Below are 17,413 nucleotides of genomic sequence, written 5' to 3' on the forward strand. Positions count from 1 at the left end.
AAGCTGTAAGTACCAAGTGGTTACATCACTATTTAATTATTATAAAATATGAATGTATGGTTAAAGGCTTTTTGAAATCTTGGCCCCATAGCTAAATATACATCGTAGGTAAGCCCCACGATTTAAGATACATACCTACTACTTAAATTTGTAACCCTTTGCCGATCAACGGGACTTTTAAGTCCTCAGTATATTATATCCATTTAAAAGTAGGTAAAATAAATTTAGTACTATCTGACCATTGTGACTTATATAGTTGACATAATTTTTAATCAATAACATTCACTCATATTTTCTGGAAAATCAATATATGGCATTAAATATATCAGTTCATAAATTAAATATAGTTTAGACCATGAAATAAATTTCTATATTTATAAAAAACGCCTCTGCGTGAGCCCCTATAGATTGGGGTTTAATATTGTTTTTTTCGTCAGAATCCTGAAAAACTGAACGTATTGTTAAACTTAGACTGTGTTAAACTTGAGCTTTTACTTTTATTATTGGCTCCACAATCCACATAAGTGTTTATTGACAATAATCACAACGGACTAAGAAGTCCTTATGGTCTAATGTGACATTTTCATAGTAGTTGATACTTTTTTTCACAGTTGCGCGCCAATTTTATTGTATTATTATAATTATTCTCTTTATTAATTTTAAGAGTTAAGTTAGCTCGCATGTTTATTTTTTTTATATATCAATGTGTTACATTTGAAAATAATTCAAATAATACAAGTCTGAATATTATTATGTATTATAATCTTGAAGGTCGTAGACCGTTTGGGCGAATAAATGTTTACCGTTTGGGCGATAGATGTTACCGTTTGGGCGAGGGCTTATTCAACTAAAGGTATAGGTAGTTATATTATTATTATAAAAGTGATCTAGAGTAAAAAAATAATTTTTAAAACAACACGTCACATAGGTAATATTATAATATTTTTACATTACTTTGTAAGTAAATTAATTGTATACCATTTTAATTTTTAATACATTTTATAGTAATCTATTGGCCAGGTATTTTAAACCTAAGCATTTTATGTATTTATTTAATTATTCAATAACTACTCTCATATATCTATTCCATGTTTCTTGCACGAACTCTTTTTTTCTGTGATTTCTTTTCGTTGAACATTAGGGACATTTTTAGAAATGGAATTGATTTTAATTCTATTTTCAGTTTGGATTTCTAATAGTACTGCGATGACTTGATGAATATGAGGGTGTGTTGTATAAAACTGACTATTATAGTGGGAATGGAATGACTCTGGTCCATTTGTAGTTCTGGGATGGTAAAATATTGGTGATGACGCCCACAAATGAGGAGGGAATTCTAAGTTTTCGTCTATGTATATGTGTCCAATACATAATCAGCAAAATGTACACATTCATTCTCGACTGGTATAAATTGGTACTTTTAACAACTTTTACGATGTACCACATCAAAGTTTATTACATAACACATAACACATCACTTAGGACACTGTAGCGTTATTACTTATTATTTAGGTATACAACTTGTACAGCATGTCTGAATCGTACCTAATCATGTTTTTTAATTATAGCGATTAATAATGATTAGCAATGACATTACCCGTATCTAGGTTTTTACCTAGAGCAGGTAAAAATAATTCTACTCGCCCAAACGAACTATTAATTTTGGAGTGCCGTGTTTGCGCCTAAATACCGTATATGCGCCTATATGCAAAAACCTCGATTGCGCTTAATAAAATTAAAATACGTTAAATACTTATTTGCGCCTAGTTAGGTTACAAATAAATAAATTTGGCAACATTGCAGTAAAACTTAAATTTCTCGTCCCACTTTTTTCAGACTTCGAACTGACAGAATAAAATTTATTGAATTATTCTGGTGTGGTTAAAAATTTGTCTTTACTGTTCTGTTGTGTACTTATTATTTTTTATTGTACCTATTATATTTTTAATAAATTTAAATTTAAATCTTTCTTCACTGTTCTGTTACGTCGTTGTTATTTCTTATGTAAGCACCTATTATATTTTTAATAAAATTAAATTTACATTTTTCGTGTTACTTTGACTTAGTTACTTATATTTTTTATGAAGATAATTGTTGATGTTGATGTATCTCTTAATTCGTTGATAACCTGGTGTTTTTTTATAACTGCTTTATTTTTTATTTGTTTTATTGTTGTTTTAGAAAGATTTATTTTTAAATATGTATCAGTTTGAAATTCTATTAGAACTTCCACAAATTTTATGATTGATGGATCAGCGTTAAAAAAATATGAATTAAAATGTTTATGAAATGATTCACATGCGTTTGTTGTCTATGTTAGATTATTACAACCTTTTGCCCATAATTCGGGGGGAAATAGACTATCTTCGCTTACGACGTATATAGTATAATTAACCAAACTTAAAAATTGCAAATTTGTGGTACACGTAAAAATTACAATATTTTTTTCTATGTCATTTACTGCAATCATTGATTCCCCTTTAGATTATAATATATTATTTGATACTAAAAATTCTTGAACTTCAAAAATATTTTTTGGAATATTTGTTTGTGTGTTTCTACGCGGGTACATTCTGTCATGAATTAATTTAACGTCACCGTAATCTAACGTGTCAAAATTATTCTTTGTAATTTCAGAACGTATAATTTTAATTGGACGATCAGTCAAATTTGGCTCTTTTTTTACACGCACTTCGAATAATTTGACGATTTAATTTTTTTTCATCAGTATTATGTTTATGATTTAAATTGCTACTTACAGTTACTTTTCCATTTTTAATTAGTCTTGCTAAACACGATTTCATTGTACAACACCAAGTTACATTACCAGATATACTTTCATAAACTTTTCTGAATTTAAAACTGTCGATTATAAGTAAATCTTTAAAATTGTTACTCGCACATTTTGCTAATATAATTTTATTTTCTGTCATTTTTGAAACAAAAATACACCAAACTGAAATGTGTAATTAAGTGAAGTACAGCGACGACTGACTATCTGTGATTGAGATTTTAGAAATACCGCCGTAAAATGTTGTATATCGACTATGTAGGTAATAAAAATTATCTATAGCAAAGATAAAAGTTAGCTATGATTAAAGATAAGTATCCTATGAAAGTATATCGAGCCACGACTGATATAGAAATTAAATTTCCCAATATTTTACAGTGAAAATAGTTGAAAACGTTGTTGCCAAATTTATTGATTTGTAATGTAATGGACGCAAACAAGTATTTTAACGTATTTTAAGCGCAATCGAGGTTTTTGCGTATAAGCGCAAATACGGCATTTAGGCGCAAACACAGTCCACCCATTAATTTATAGGTAAAAATTATTACCTACACCCAAATGACCACCGCCCATCTTGAATATCATACCTACTCCATTTTTAAAATAAAATATAAAAAAATTGACCATTTAGTTTTTAATACAATAACTATTTTCTTTAAGTATATACTATATGTTGTTGTTAATATAAAACTTGTGACATAGATAAATTTAACATGGCCGTTATATTTTTAATTAATTAATTAATTATTTTTAAGCTAATTTTTACTAATTCACCATTGTATATAAAAAATTCATAAACATATTGCATACGAGTCTGCAATGAAGTAGCACATTTTGTCCTTGCTGTTCTTGCTATCGTAATATGTAGCACATACCTTGGTAATCTACTGAAGAGACTGAACATAGGGACGTTCCGATACTACCGACACTGGTAAAGTATCGATACTTTGGTTGGTCTTTGGTCCTCTCCCTTTTTAAATTAGCCTATCTTCTGCTCAGAGGTATAATCTATCTATGTATATCAAAATATCTGATCCCGTTGAAATTGCCAACTCTATAGGAATAATATATTTTACATATAACCATGGCAACCATTTATATACAAAACATTCCATCGGAAATTTCAAAATAATACCTATATAATTGGTTGCCATGGTAATACAGAGATTCACACCGACGAAAATCTCAAAATAATATATTATTGGTTGCTATAGTAATATGTAACGTAACGCTTTATGTAACGTAACGTTTTTCGATTCTCTGGCCAAAGCAAAGACATAAAATGTCAAAAATAGTTGAGCTGCATCGGACTAAATGGACTTTTAAGTATACTCCCTAAATGATTAATGTCCAATTAACTTTGACCCAGTTCTCAAACATTTTTACAAAAATCTAATTTCAAATTTCGAAATTTTAAAATTTAGCAAAAAAATAAAGATTATAATGGTGCAAAAAAAATCTTTATTACCATTTATTGTTGGTCTATAAAAGGTTAAACCTTACACATACTAATCTCAAACATAGGCGCAGATACTAAATCTTATCAACGTTATCATTGGGGGATCTATAAATACTAAGAATAGTAATGCTATTATTAATTTTAATTCTAAAAAATTACAACTACTGACTATGGTATGCCTAACGTTTATTAAATTAATTTGCCGTTTAATTAATATCGTTACAGTTTTATTCGATTTACCCATTATGATACGCATACATTAGCCCGCCGATCTTCATACAAAGCTGTACCTAGTTCGCCGCTTTTCATTAGTGTCACCATCAGGCATCAATATATGCACATAGGGCATTATGAGACGAACTGGATACAATTAACTGTGCAAATTCCGACAGTATTCAGTTCGTTGCCATCATACCATGTTATTTTATTATGACTAAACCTAAGTCTGTTCTGGTTGGCCCTTACAAATTTAATTAGCCACCCGGGCAGCAGATGAGCTCATCTCATCACACAGCAAGCTAATGCTCGGAAAATGGAAACAAAGTAGGGAAAAAATATTTACTGGAACATATTATTTTTAGAACAAATGGTTTATTACTAAATTGTTAGTAGTACATTTGTTCCAATGAACTTTTTTGCCAAACCATGTCGGTTCCGATATATTTTCTTAAAATCCAATGAACATTAATTATTCCAATGATATTTGTTCCGAATGATATATATATATTATATATATTACAAAAACATTTGTTTCAATGTTCTCTTGTTAAAATTACATTTGCTCCAATGAATATTTGTTCCAAAAAAATGTTCGTAGTTATTGAAGTCTGTGGTTGTGGGCGGAGTGCATTTTTCGGTGTGATAGTGGTTATCACCGTAATAGCGTGCGACTTCCATGAGCACATATTTTTTTTTTGTATGTATTTGTTTTGTTTGTACTTCGTTTAAAAAGTTTTTATTACGCTTTCAGTGGCACCGAAAGTCTGTATTTCGATGGTTTAAATGTTTAAGGTGGTGCTGTTCACCTTTTATTTATTTATGTGTGTTTTCATATTGTTTCAATATTTAACTTCAAAAAGTTATGCCAAACCTCGTAATAATTTTTATATAATATTATAATATACCTATCGGCCTAAATCATAAAAGTCGTATGTCCAAAATGCTAAATTTTACAAGAGAGGAAAATAACGTTATAAAAATGTTATCGGCCCAATTCCCTAATTCGCAAAGGTCGTATTTCCATCGTTTATTACAATGATAATACAGATTTTTCTTACAGATTTCTATATAGTTGTAGAGAAGTAGTATAGAAGTTTTTCTAGGTCTTAAAATCATTACATCGGAGCACGAATATAATGGACTTAATTAAGTTCTTTAAAATTGTGCACCGAAGATACCACGATTTCTAATTATCAATGTCATGGAGAATAAAATTATACAATTTTATTTACCACTTTACCATACGATGCTATTTTTTTTTTTTTAATTTTAATCACAAACAATAAAAGAATCCAAAAAAAATGGAGCTTGCTACTTAGTGATTTATGCTGATGAATATTCATTATTATTTACTGCGTATTTTCCTATACAGTTTGTAATAATTTTTTTTTGTTAAGTACTTACATAATAGTACCTACCTAAATTATATTTTTTCAACTCTTTTTATTGCTTCTCCACATTTAAATTTATTTTCCATTTTAATTAAATTTAATATTTGCTCAAATCTTTGTATATTTTCTTAAATTAATTTATTGTGTTATTTTTTGTGTATGAAATATTAGTCAGCACATCCCGTTATAAATGTTATTAACTCATAACACAATTAACATGAAATTTTCAAAGCTAAAAACATTAAAACGGTTCTGACGATTCTGTGATTTTGAACTAAATATATTAAGATGTCGTCAAACAGTACAATTGAAGATTCTAAAAATACTGGTTTGTAAAATCTGTTTACGAGCATGTGAGTACCTATTTAAATTTAATTTTTTTGTTCTATGATAGATATGCTTACTCGAAGTTGTTCAGATCGAAGTAATGACCGAAATCGAAACGCTTATAGTAACCGTGAAAAATGTTATGATCGATTAAAGCAACAATGTGATAACGCAATGCATGAGTTAATGATATTGAGAAGGTATATAATTATTTTAATGTCAAATCTGAAAATTATTTAAGTAATACACATTTTGTTTCGTAAGCACAGACAACACGGAGAAACAGTGCAAAGATACAATCAGACACGAACAGAATTAGAATATTATCGTGGTCAAAATCAAGTTGTGATTAATGAAATCGAACAGGTTGCCCAAGAATCATCTTCATTTGGTTCTAAACTAGCTGCCGATAAACAAATTTTGAATAGACACAAACAGGTACATATTTTTTTATTGCTTTTTCTACATTAGAAGAAGCAACAAAATTGATTTTACAGAGGATTAATATTTTATCAAATTTCTAATTTTCTTTGTAATTTTTATAACTATCAATAAAGTAATTAAAAAATAGTGGTTCTATTAATGGTATTAATGACATTTTAGTATATTACTGCCTACAGTACAAACTGTTCATTCAGCATATTGTTATAAATGTTATGAATCTTTAGTATATTTGATCTTGTCTAATACTATAATCTAATTCTTAACACATATACTATATACATAATATTCTTATGCTAAATAGTAAATTCATATTTTTTTTATTAATTATTTAGCGTATATTATTATTTTATTTGTTTGCGTTTGTTTAATTGAATTGTATCACTTTATAAGATAACATTATTTATCTTATTATGTCTTGATGGTTTATGGGTTTTGAAGGAGAAAATGTTGAATAAGGTAAAAGAGCATAAACGCAGTTTAATTTTCATGCTCATTTTTCTAAAATTGTGGTAGCCCTAATAAAATGTTCAAAAAACACTTTTTCTAATAGGATTTTTTATGCTAAATATGATGGAACAATCAGATTTGGACTATCATACTTCATACTTATTTAAGATTTACTTGAATAATTTAATCTATACAATAAAAGTCTGCTGCACAAAATAGTACTGGTAGACCTCTCTTTCCCACAACAATTTGACTGTTTACACTGTTTAATTTCAACACAAAGTGGTGCACGACTCAGCTGTTCAGCCAATTGTGTTTTAATTATTTACATTTTATCTCCTATAGGAAGATCGGGCTGCTAGAATAAATACAATGTGCATTTATGTGCATCGTATGTCAGTCTAATAATTATAGTTATTGGTAGTTTGTAAGCTCCTTTACATCGTTTGTAGGTACATAATAAGAGGCACGTTTTTAGAAAGAAGTTAAAAAAATAATCTTTGCCACGGGACAACTAGTATTTTATAAGTTAAATATTGCCACTGAATCTTGAATAAAAGTATATTGTTATTAACCACCTGGTATATTTTTACCCTACACTTACTACAAAAACAAAATTGTCTTTACTTTTTTTAAATTTTATTTAATTTTCAAACATGCCAGGCACAAATATATAAATTAAATAATAACAACTAATATGCGTATGTGATATGATAACAATATAGTTCTAATCAAAAATAAAATCACAAATATTTATTGCTATGAACTACCATGTATGAAATCTTAATACATTTTAAATGAGTTAAAAAGTTTGGTCAGATGAACAAATCGCTTTTATTTTACTTATGGTTTCCATCATTCTATTGCAGGAGATATAACTAACATAATTGATACAAAATTTGTATTTTTGGTATTTATTTTTTCAATATAATATCTCTTAACATAGATAGAGTATTAAATTATAACATTAAATATATTAAAATTGTATTTTGACATCATTAAAATATTTTTTCAGGATATCCCTCGAGACGATATATCAAGTGGTGATTCGCTTAATGATCACTTCATGCCAAGGGTAGAAGATTATAAAGCTTTGAAAAAGGAATATGAAGATTTGCATACTACACATTCAGCAGCTGTTGAAAAAATGGACATGATGAAAGATGAAATTAATCAACTAAAAAAACAATGTAATGAATTATTTAAAGAACGGGATATAGCTTTCCGAGAAAGAGATGCTTCAAAACAGCAGTGTACAGCTGCTATACGTCGATGGAATTTAACAATTCAAGAACGTGATTATCTTCAAGAAACTATACATATAGTTCAACAACAACATGAAGAAGCAGTCAAAGAGATGAAAGTTGCCGTTGCTTATAGTGTAAAACTTAATAAGGAACTTAAAGAATTGAATGAAGCTCATGATGCTGATGTTAAAGAATATAGACTCATTATGAGTGAGCGTGATAGTGTTCATAATGATCTTGAAAAGCTCTCTAAAGAATTATCTCAAGCTTACAACAAAAATAAATCATTGGAAAATGAAATCAAATCTTGTAGAGATGAAAAAAAAACTCTACAACTGCACTTTGAATCATTAAAACGTGAATTATCATCAGCATTGCATGATCGTGATAAAGCACTTAGAGAATGTAATAATTACCAGGAAAGATTTGGTGAGATAACAGCTAAAAATGAATCTCAAAGAGAATTTAAGAGCCACTTATATTATGGCTTAAGTAGAGAAATAGAAAATAGAAAAGATTCACGAGAAAAAGTAGCTTCTTTAGATTTATTTAACTCTTGTCAAAAAGAACGTATGGATAATCTAGATCAAGCTAATCAGGAAATTGAACGTTTAAGAAAATTAGCTGATAAATATCATAATGAATTAGAAGAGTCTCTAGACGAAGCAGAGGTATCTAAAAGACGCCGTGATTGGGCTTTTAGTGAACGTGATAAAATTGTGTTGGAGCGTGAAAGTATACGAATCCTCTGTGACAGTTTAAGAAAACAGCGCGATGATGCTGTGAGCAAATTAGCGCGTGCTATTAGAGACTGTGATGATATAATGAAACAAAAAAATGATACTGCTAAAGAACTCAATGTTATTAAGTATGATTACAATAGTTTAAAATACAATTTTTATTCTTATGCAAACATGTTTTTTTATTTTGTAGGGAAAAATTGGAAGCTCAATTAGAAAGAGAAGTTAATTCACTACAATTACAGGCTACATGTCGTTATAGTCAAGACTCTGCAATAGATACCGATCATCAAGACTGGGATACAGAAATATTAAATATTGATATGGTAAGTATTATTTAAAATTTTATCAGTTTGCGTATGATTTAATGTAAATGTATATTTTCAGGGTGAATTAGGGACAAATGAAGATTTAGGGATTGATTTACTTGGTGGAAAAGATGCTCCTTTGTGTCCCAACAATAATGCAATTTATATATCATCTATCAATAAAGGAAGTGTTGCAGCAAGGAAATTGAGGTTAAACATACTATATTTTTGAAATCTTTTATATTTATACTAAAACTATATTATAGTATGTACATTATATAATATAATATAATATAATATATAGCAATGGAATGGTGAACTAAGAATTTTCCAGAAGCAATTTATAAATATCCCAAGTCCTAATGCATAATAATATATTAATATAATATAACTAATCATATTTCATATCGTTATTGACTATCTATTGAGTATATAATATTACATTTACTAGGGGACCCACCTGCTTCCACCCACCCTCTATTTAAAAAAAATCTCAGTGGAAATTGCCTCTAAAATTACCGTTCACCACTCCACTGATATATATTATATATATGAGTCAAACAGTCAATTAATTTCTTTAAATTCATATTTATCTCAACAATGTAATATCCAATTTATACATTTTTTTATATTTAAAATTTAAACAAATAAACTGTTGAGCACTTACTTATTTCTATCACTAACGTTGATAATATTTTAGGATGGTCTTTTTACATGAATGTGTTACATTATTTACGGAAATAGATGTTTTTATTTAAGAAAGCTTTCGTGAAATTTACAAATGATATTATTATGATTTTATTATGATATGTAAACAAAAAACTGATATGAAATGTTTGTAGCTCACTTTAAAACCCCAGATATTCTTATTTTGGGTCAATTCAATTTAATATTATAGCTGATAAGTTAAAACACAATATTAGTTCTGATTAATACAAATTTGCTGTGCTTTGTGTGGGTTTGAAAGAGAAATCAAATAGTGTGATAACTTCCTCTGAACAGTTATATTTAATTATTTAATAAATATAAATGATAACTTAAAATATTTATCTATTTTTTTACCTATACTATTTGATGATATTAAAATCTATGTACGTATTCTCTTCTAGAGTTAATGATTGTATTTTAAGAGTGAATAGCCTTGATTGTACATCAATTAGTAAGGAATTAATTTTGGAGACTATGCAATCATTAAACAGTGCTACTTTGGTTGTAAGACGAAGAAAGCCTGCTTTCCCATCTAGGAGTATTTTCACAACTCAACTCGAAGTAAATAATTATGATCATGGAATCTCATTGGAAACTGGTATATACATTAATAAAATAACACCTGGATCAATGGCTGCTAAAGATGGAAATTTAGATGTTGGTGATAGAGTATTAAGTGTAAGTAAATGTTTAAATGAAAAAAAAAAAATGATTTGTCTAGATATTCTTATTTATAATTTTTTTTTTTAGATTAACAACATAACATTAGATAATGTAAAAGATTCAAGAGAAGCTATGCTATTATTGTATGAACTTGGTGATATATTAACTATTACCACTATAAAATCTACATATTGTGCTGGAAATTGTGGTTCCCGTCCAAATCGTGATATTTATAAAAAATATATTAATAGTACAACACAGACAGATAAATCTAGTAATTCAATACATCAAGAACCTTATCAAAAACCTCAATATGTTCAGTCAAGAAGAATGAGGACTAATGTACCAGAAAAACCTCATAGAAATCCATTATCTGTCAATAATTCTACCTCTGAACGAGATCAAGAAGATGGTATAGCAGAATTAGATCCTGTAATTGATGCTTTTAGACCACATCCTTTACCCCCCACTACTACTAAATATCCAAGGTAATTATTTATTATTTCTTAGATTAATATAGTTTCTTTATTTTTAACATATTATATACTGCGATAGTAAATTTCTTCATCATCAATTTTTCTCAATATGTGTAGATTTTTTCAAATTTTTTAACATTCAATTTCTTAGGCTTTTGTAACTTTTTAAAGAAACCTCTTATATCATTAACTCTTTAGTTAAATATGTAATAAAACAATTCGTAACTGCCTAATCCATTATAGAATAAATTAGTAACTTACAGTTTTAGCTTAAAACTATCATTAGTTAATTGCGTCTTTTTAGTTTTTTGATACATTCCCCAAATTAATAATATTCCAACAAAAGTTGTGTCAGTACTCAGTATACTACGCACAGTTTGTGGAATCAATACCTATAAAAAATTGTTCGCTTCAACTTACTTACACATTAAAACCAACAAATTATTTTAAAGCGGGCACATTTTTCAATTAATTTACCCATATGAAAACTACAATTTATTATTTATTAATATTTTTCTCATGACATTCAAGTCACTGGATATATTTTATTTTATTGAATAAACCAGGCGTCTCCAACTCATGGCCGGCCAAATCTAGCCCATCATGGGTTTTTTTTGTTGGCCCGGCAAGCTAATTAATGTTTTGAAAATAATATATTTATTATATTATTTTCATTTAGTTTTTATTGTTTTTAATTTATTGAATTAATTAAATAATGTGAATTTATTATTATTGTCTTTTGGTGTTATTTGTAATAGCTTATAATAGTAATTTATACCTATATAGCATATACCAAGTACTAACACTAACTTATAATTAGGGCTCGGATTTAAAGGCAATATAATCAGTAAAAAAAGCATTCACAATGTCAAAATAGGCAAAAAAGCATTTGACTTATATAAAAAAGGAATTACAAAAAAAATTTGTTTAAAACATTAAATAGTTTGTATATTTAACTAGTGTGTATTAAAAAAAAATCACTATCGTGTACTTAGATAAACTTTCTTCATGTTGACGGTTTGGGCTTTATTTTTTTTGGTACATAGAAAATGTAATCGGGGCGGACTGACGAACAATTTTAAATTCTATAGTAAGTATAAACGCATTATGAACATATTTTAATCTATAGTTAGGTAGCATGGATACTGTTATAAACGTTAAATCAACTTGCCATACCAAATACTCGATAAGGTATTTAGCGATATCGGTAAATATCGCCGTAAATAAAACCCATTAAAAATAATATTAACAGCCGCAAATGCACAGTCTTCAGAAAATCTTATTGATTTGTACCGTTTATACGTATGACGTGTATAAAACTATTAAATCAATCGAAAATTAAACACAATAATGTATAAAGGCATTTATAAGTGAAAAAGGCAAAAAGGCATTTATCAGTAAAAAAGACAAAAAAAAAATACGTTCCTCATCTTACATAATAAATGACACGCATTTTTATATAAAAACTATTTCTCTACTATTATTATTATTATTATTATTATTATTATTAAAAAAAAAAGGCTTTTGCCTTCAAATCTGAACTTTACTTATAAAAACTTGTTATAAAATAAAAAAAGTATATAAACAAACATACATTTTTTATAAATGAATCTTATTGATTTTTAAATTTCTAACCAATTTATTTCTCTAAAAATATTGGCCCCCGATGCCAAAGCGTATTTCAATTTAGGCCCTCCATAAAAGAAAATGTTGGAGACCTCTGGAATAAACCATTAAGTTTAAATAAATTGTATTCAAAATTTACAATAATGAAATTAAAAAATATATATATAAAATACACATTTATTTAAATGATGCTGAAATGCCGAAATGGATGTTACTGTATTCATTAAAAATGTTTTTCGTATGATGCAAAACTTATTGTCAGACAGTATAATTATCATCTTCATTATTGATACGTCTATAGGTCTATTTATAAATTTAATATTCACTGGTTTTAGTCTTGGCTCGATAAACCGATGGTGAAAGAAACACATAACCTTCCATAATATGTGTCTTAACATTTTGTGTTTATTTAGTGTTTTGCATACCCTGCAATACCACAAATTATGCCATTAGTTATAGAAACATATAATATATGCCACTACCAAATGAATACTAAAATATCATACAAATTATCAATTATTTAATAAACATACATCACATAATTTATAATTTTTATAGTCAACATAGAAAATCTAAGGAATTAGACAAGATAAGTGGCACTTGGCCAAAAGCAAGAAGTATTCCTGTAATTGAACATGGAACTGGTACAATACATCATCCTCGTAAAAATAAAGAACGTTTACCATTATCCGTACTTTTAAATAGTTCTCCGTCTTGGTCATCTCAAAATAATTCAAAAAACTGATACTTCATCTATAGATTTCTCTGTCAAGTAAATATTTTATTTTATTCTATATATTATAATAAAATATATTTTAAACTGTTTTCATATTTTATTTAAATAGATCTGGTAAAGTTGGTAAAGATGTAATGGACTGTTATGTTAAAAAGATAACTGGTAAATATAAAAATAGCGATACTGAAAGTAATGCTGAGGATAGCCTTGGAGCTAGACCTACATCACATAATATGTATGGACCACCATCAACTAACGCTCATCATTTTCTCACTCCACAATATAGTATATATTCACAACCATCTCCATCGCATAGTGGAGAATCAATGTTATATTGTTTTGAACCTCCTTACCGTCATGTTTCTCAAGTAAATTAAAATAAATATGAATAAATATTATATACAGTAACTTGTTGTTAATCTAGATAGTGTATTTTTATATAGTTTCACCACACTAACTCTCCATCAGTTGATATTCACTGCAATAGATATACTACTAGATCACCTCATAACATTATAACTAATATCAACAGTCATAGTGAACTTATGGTAGAATCTCATCAAGGTTATGAAGTAAATACATTTCCTAAAAAGTGTGAAAGGATCAGGTATGTTTGTATTTTTTTCTTTTTAGGTGTACATTTTTTATTTTGAAGAAAACAATCACCAAATATCATGCCCACATGTCTTGTTTCTGTCTTAAAAACTTACAACATAACACATTTATCTTCATTCTAATTTTATGTTGTTAGGTTGATTCAGTCTAATAAATTTATATTATAGCTAGGAACATACAATTTGTTCTGCTAAATGCAAATTTAGTATTTAAATTATAACATGCACAGCGAGAAATATATTATGTAATACACATTTATAAATATATCTTGCTAAAAAATTTAAATATTATAAAAATATTGATGTACAATGATATGTTCTATTAGTGCTTTTAACTTCCAAGTTCATAATCAATCAATTGACAATAAAATTAAATGTATGAACATAACATTGGTTCTGCTGATGTTGAATGTTTGACGTAAACAACACATGTGTTATGATATTTTAATTAATTAATATGATGAAAGCTTTAAAATAATATATTATTCCCCAGTAATAAAAAAGGTGAGGAAGTGAGTGTTGCTCTGCTATACAGTAGGTTACAAGTGGGTCACTGTAATGAATGGTGTTAAATTTGAATTCAATGATATAACATCATTGTATAAGAAAAACGATTCTGAACAAAGACGGTCAGTCAGCCTATGATATTACTAAGTATATTTGATGATATTATTGTGAATTAAGTGATTTATATTAACCTATTTACGTGGAACCTTGTTTCAAATTTTCAATTCTTAGCTATAAAAGTTGAACATTTTATACATTTTTAACTACAAAATAATTATTAAATTTTTAACTTGATAAATGTTGTCATAATGTGAACTTTCAATGCTTATAAAAAATAAATGTAGATATTTATTTTTAATATTTTTTAACTGCTATTGTAACAATATATCAGGAGCCTTATATTAAATGTTCACACATTTATATCCAACAAATAAAATAGTATTGACAACTATAGAAAAATAAATAACAAGAAAGATTGTCAGCCGTAAACATACCGTAAACAGGTCAAAAAGAATCAAATAATTTTGTGGTGCATAGAAGAGGAAAATATAAACATTCGGTGAAATTTGTATGTATCTACTGTTATTCGTTTTTTAATTACAACAAAATCACTACATGAGAAATCAAGTGAATATCCAATATTGTAAATATATGAACTTCGTATAAAAATTTGATTTGATTTGCTTGTAGACATTTTTTTTGATAATGGCAGACAAACTTTTGAGGAATCTTGTATTATATTTTCAATACTTTGATTAAAATAGAAATTTTTTTATAATTTCCAACTCAAAATAATTTGCAAATTTTCGTGAATTTTAAGTAATAACATTTTATTAATATTTATAGAATAAATAAAAAAAAAAAAAATGGAAACTGAATATATCAGTAAATATCTCAAAATAAGTCAAAATATTTTGAAAATGTTATGGTGTATAGAAAATGCTATAATTTGTTTTAGAGTTACACCAACATTTGCGTAAAAATTCCCGTTTTCCTTAATATTTCTTTTGTTTTTCATGCTTCTTTTAAAAACTACTTTGACCCCCCCTAGTACCAAATAGATCCACTTTCCTATCAGAAAAGATACTGTTGAAGTAAATTTAAGCACTTTACTGTCCTAAAAGGCGATGATGGATATAAAAAACATTTTAATAACAATTAAAAAAAATCTGCATCTTTGTAAAATAAATACATACCTATATTGCTCCTTCCGAATCTAAAATTTTAGAATATTATGAACTATATTGGTACTCATTATTTTAAAGATAAGTATATGTTTGTTATATAATTTTAAGATGTTAAAAAACAACATTTTTCTACAATATCTATTTTTTTAGTCATTTTAATTTTTAACTTTTTTAGTAACAAAATTAATTTTTATTTCGTTATTCCAAAGCTGAATAATTTTAGAAGAACACTGATATACTAGATGTAACAGGAATACCTGACAGATGAATTAACTTTTGATTTAATAAATATTTTTAAATTTTAGATTCTTAGCGAAGAGAAAGCGTCAAAAAAGACAAAAAAAAGTGATAATTATAACGCAAAACTAATTTTTAAAAAACTCTATTTTATGTTTTTGGTGTAACTCAAAAACTAATAACCATAGACATTTGAAATTTTAACCAAATATTTATAGTAGCATTTTCAATAAATACTAACATTCAGTAGCGAGGCGTGAGGTTTTTGGTGTGGAGACCCTGAAAAAAAATGGCAATAATATGCATACTCCTCCCCATTTTTATTTTATCTATATGGTACAAAATAAATGTTCAAGAACTAAAACCGAAATGAAATATTATATTAAAAAAATTAAAAACGTTACAACTTCCTTAACATGATAATTTAATATAGGTAATAACAAATCCAAATGTACCTACACATTTTTTAGATTCTGAGTGGAACGATGAATGTATTGATTTTCAATGATGGGTGTTTTTTTTTTATTTTTTTATTTATTTTTATTTTTTTAATTATTTTTTTTGTGTGTGTACACGATAAGTAGTCGAAATAATGCTACGATTTTCAACTTCAGTATCTTGTTCGATCAGAAAGTGAATATCGTTGGTGCATTGGGGAGGTCAAAATTTAAATTTCCCAGTGGTTTACAAAAGCACCGGGAAAAACAAAAGAAAAATTAAGGAAAAACGGGAATTTTTACGCAAAATCGATTTTTCACAAAATTGAATTTGGTTTTTGGTGTAACTTTAAATTTTGACTGAATGTTTATCTTAGCATCTTCTATACACCATAACATTTTCAAAATATTTTGATGTATTTTGAGCTCTTTACGGACATTTTTATTTTCCATTTTTTTTTAGTTTTTTTTCTAAAAATATCAATAAAATTTTATTTGTTGGATAAAAAAGCTTGAAAATTTAATAGAAGGCTCCTAGTATATTGTTTCAAAGGCAGATGAAAAATATTAAAAATCGTTAGTCACAGCATTTAAAGTTCAAAAAATGACAAAATATGGAAAAATCACGAAAATTTGCAAATTATTTCGAGTTATAAATTCATAAAAATTTTTCTTTTCAAATTAAGATTTTAAAATGTAATACAAGATTCCTTATAGGATATTCTACCTTTACCAAAAAAAAAATGTCTATAAGAATCTCAAATTAAATTTTTATGGGCGTTTGAAATTCATATTTTTACAACATTTGATATTCACTCGATTTCTTACGTAACGATTTTTCTTATTTTG

At 27.2% G+C, this 17,413-nt stretch overlaps 3 protein-coding genes across 3 annotated transcripts in view; all 3 read left to right on the forward strand.

Moving 5' to 3' along the window:
• Nucleotides 1-6,011: 6,011 nt before the first annotated feature.
• LOC115033182 lies at nucleotides 6,012-7,483 on the forward strand. Its single transcript, XM_029485300.1, has 4 exons — nucleotides 6,012-6,188; nucleotides 6,255-6,387; nucleotides 6,457-6,625; nucleotides 7,424-7,483. The coding sequence occupies exons 1-4, from the start codon at nucleotides 6,149-6,151 to the stop codon at nucleotides 7,481-7,483; spliced, it is 402 nt and encodes a 133-aa protein (XP_029341160.1). The 5' UTR covers nucleotides 6,012-6,148.
• Nucleotides 7,484-8,096: 613 nt separating this feature from the next.
• LOC115034429 (disks large homolog 5-like) lies at nucleotides 8,097-13,795 on the forward strand. The gene is made up of 7 exons (XM_029491372.1): nucleotides 8,097-9,193; nucleotides 9,259-9,391; nucleotides 9,453-9,583; nucleotides 10,483-10,759; nucleotides 10,832-11,232; nucleotides 13,405-13,618; nucleotides 13,692-13,795. The coding sequence occupies exons 1-6, from the start codon at nucleotides 8,145-8,147 to the stop codon at nucleotides 13,589-13,591; spliced, it is 2,178 nt and encodes a 725-aa protein (XP_029347232.1). The 5' UTR covers nucleotides 8,097-8,144; the 3' UTR covers nucleotides 13,592-13,618; nucleotides 13,692-13,795.
• A 202-nt stretch (nucleotides 13,796-13,997) lies between these two features.
• Nucleotides 13,998-17,413, forward strand: part of LOC100570243 (disks large homolog 5-like) — a 10,722-nt gene continuing 7,306 nt past the window's right edge. Inside the window, exon 1 of the mRNA XM_029491375.1 lies at nucleotides 13,998-14,189. Coding sequence (XP_029347235.1) covers nucleotides 14,128-14,189 — 62 coding nt within the window. The 5' untranslated portion in view covers nucleotides 13,998-14,127. The remainder of the gene's footprint in view (nucleotides 14,190-17,413) is intronic.

The sequence above is a fragment of the Acyrthosiphon pisum genome, chromosome X (assembly GCF_005508785.2).
Source record: "Acyrthosiphon pisum isolate AL4f chromosome X, pea_aphid_22Mar2018_4r6ur, whole genome shotgun sequence".
Lineage (NCBI taxonomy): Eukaryota > Metazoa > Arthropoda > Insecta > Hemiptera > Aphididae > Acyrthosiphon > Acyrthosiphon pisum.

Coding starts and splice junctions, on each gene's coding strand:
- LOC115033182 (XM_029485300.1), top strand. CDS start 6,149: ATGTCGTCAAACAGTACAATTGAAGATTCTAAAAATACTG. Junction 6,189..6,254: donor TGAAGATTCTAAAAATACTG/GTTTGTAAAATC, acceptor GTTCTATGATAG/ATATGCTTACTCGAAGTTGT. Junction 6,388..6,456: donor GAGTTAATGATATTGAGAAG/GTATATAATTAT, acceptor TCGTAAGCACAG/ACAACACGGAGAAACAGTGC.
- LOC115034429 (XM_029491372.1), top strand. CDS start 8,145: ATGCCAAGGGTAGAAGATTATAAAGCTTTGAAAAAGGAATATGAAGAT. Junction 9,392..9,452: donor AAATATTAAATATTGATATG/GTAAGTATTATT, acceptor GTATATTTTCAG/GGTGAATTAGGGACAAATGA. Junction 11,233..13,404: donor ACTACTACTAAATATCCAAG/GTAATTATTTAT, acceptor TAATTTTTATAG/TCAACATAGAAAATCTAAGG.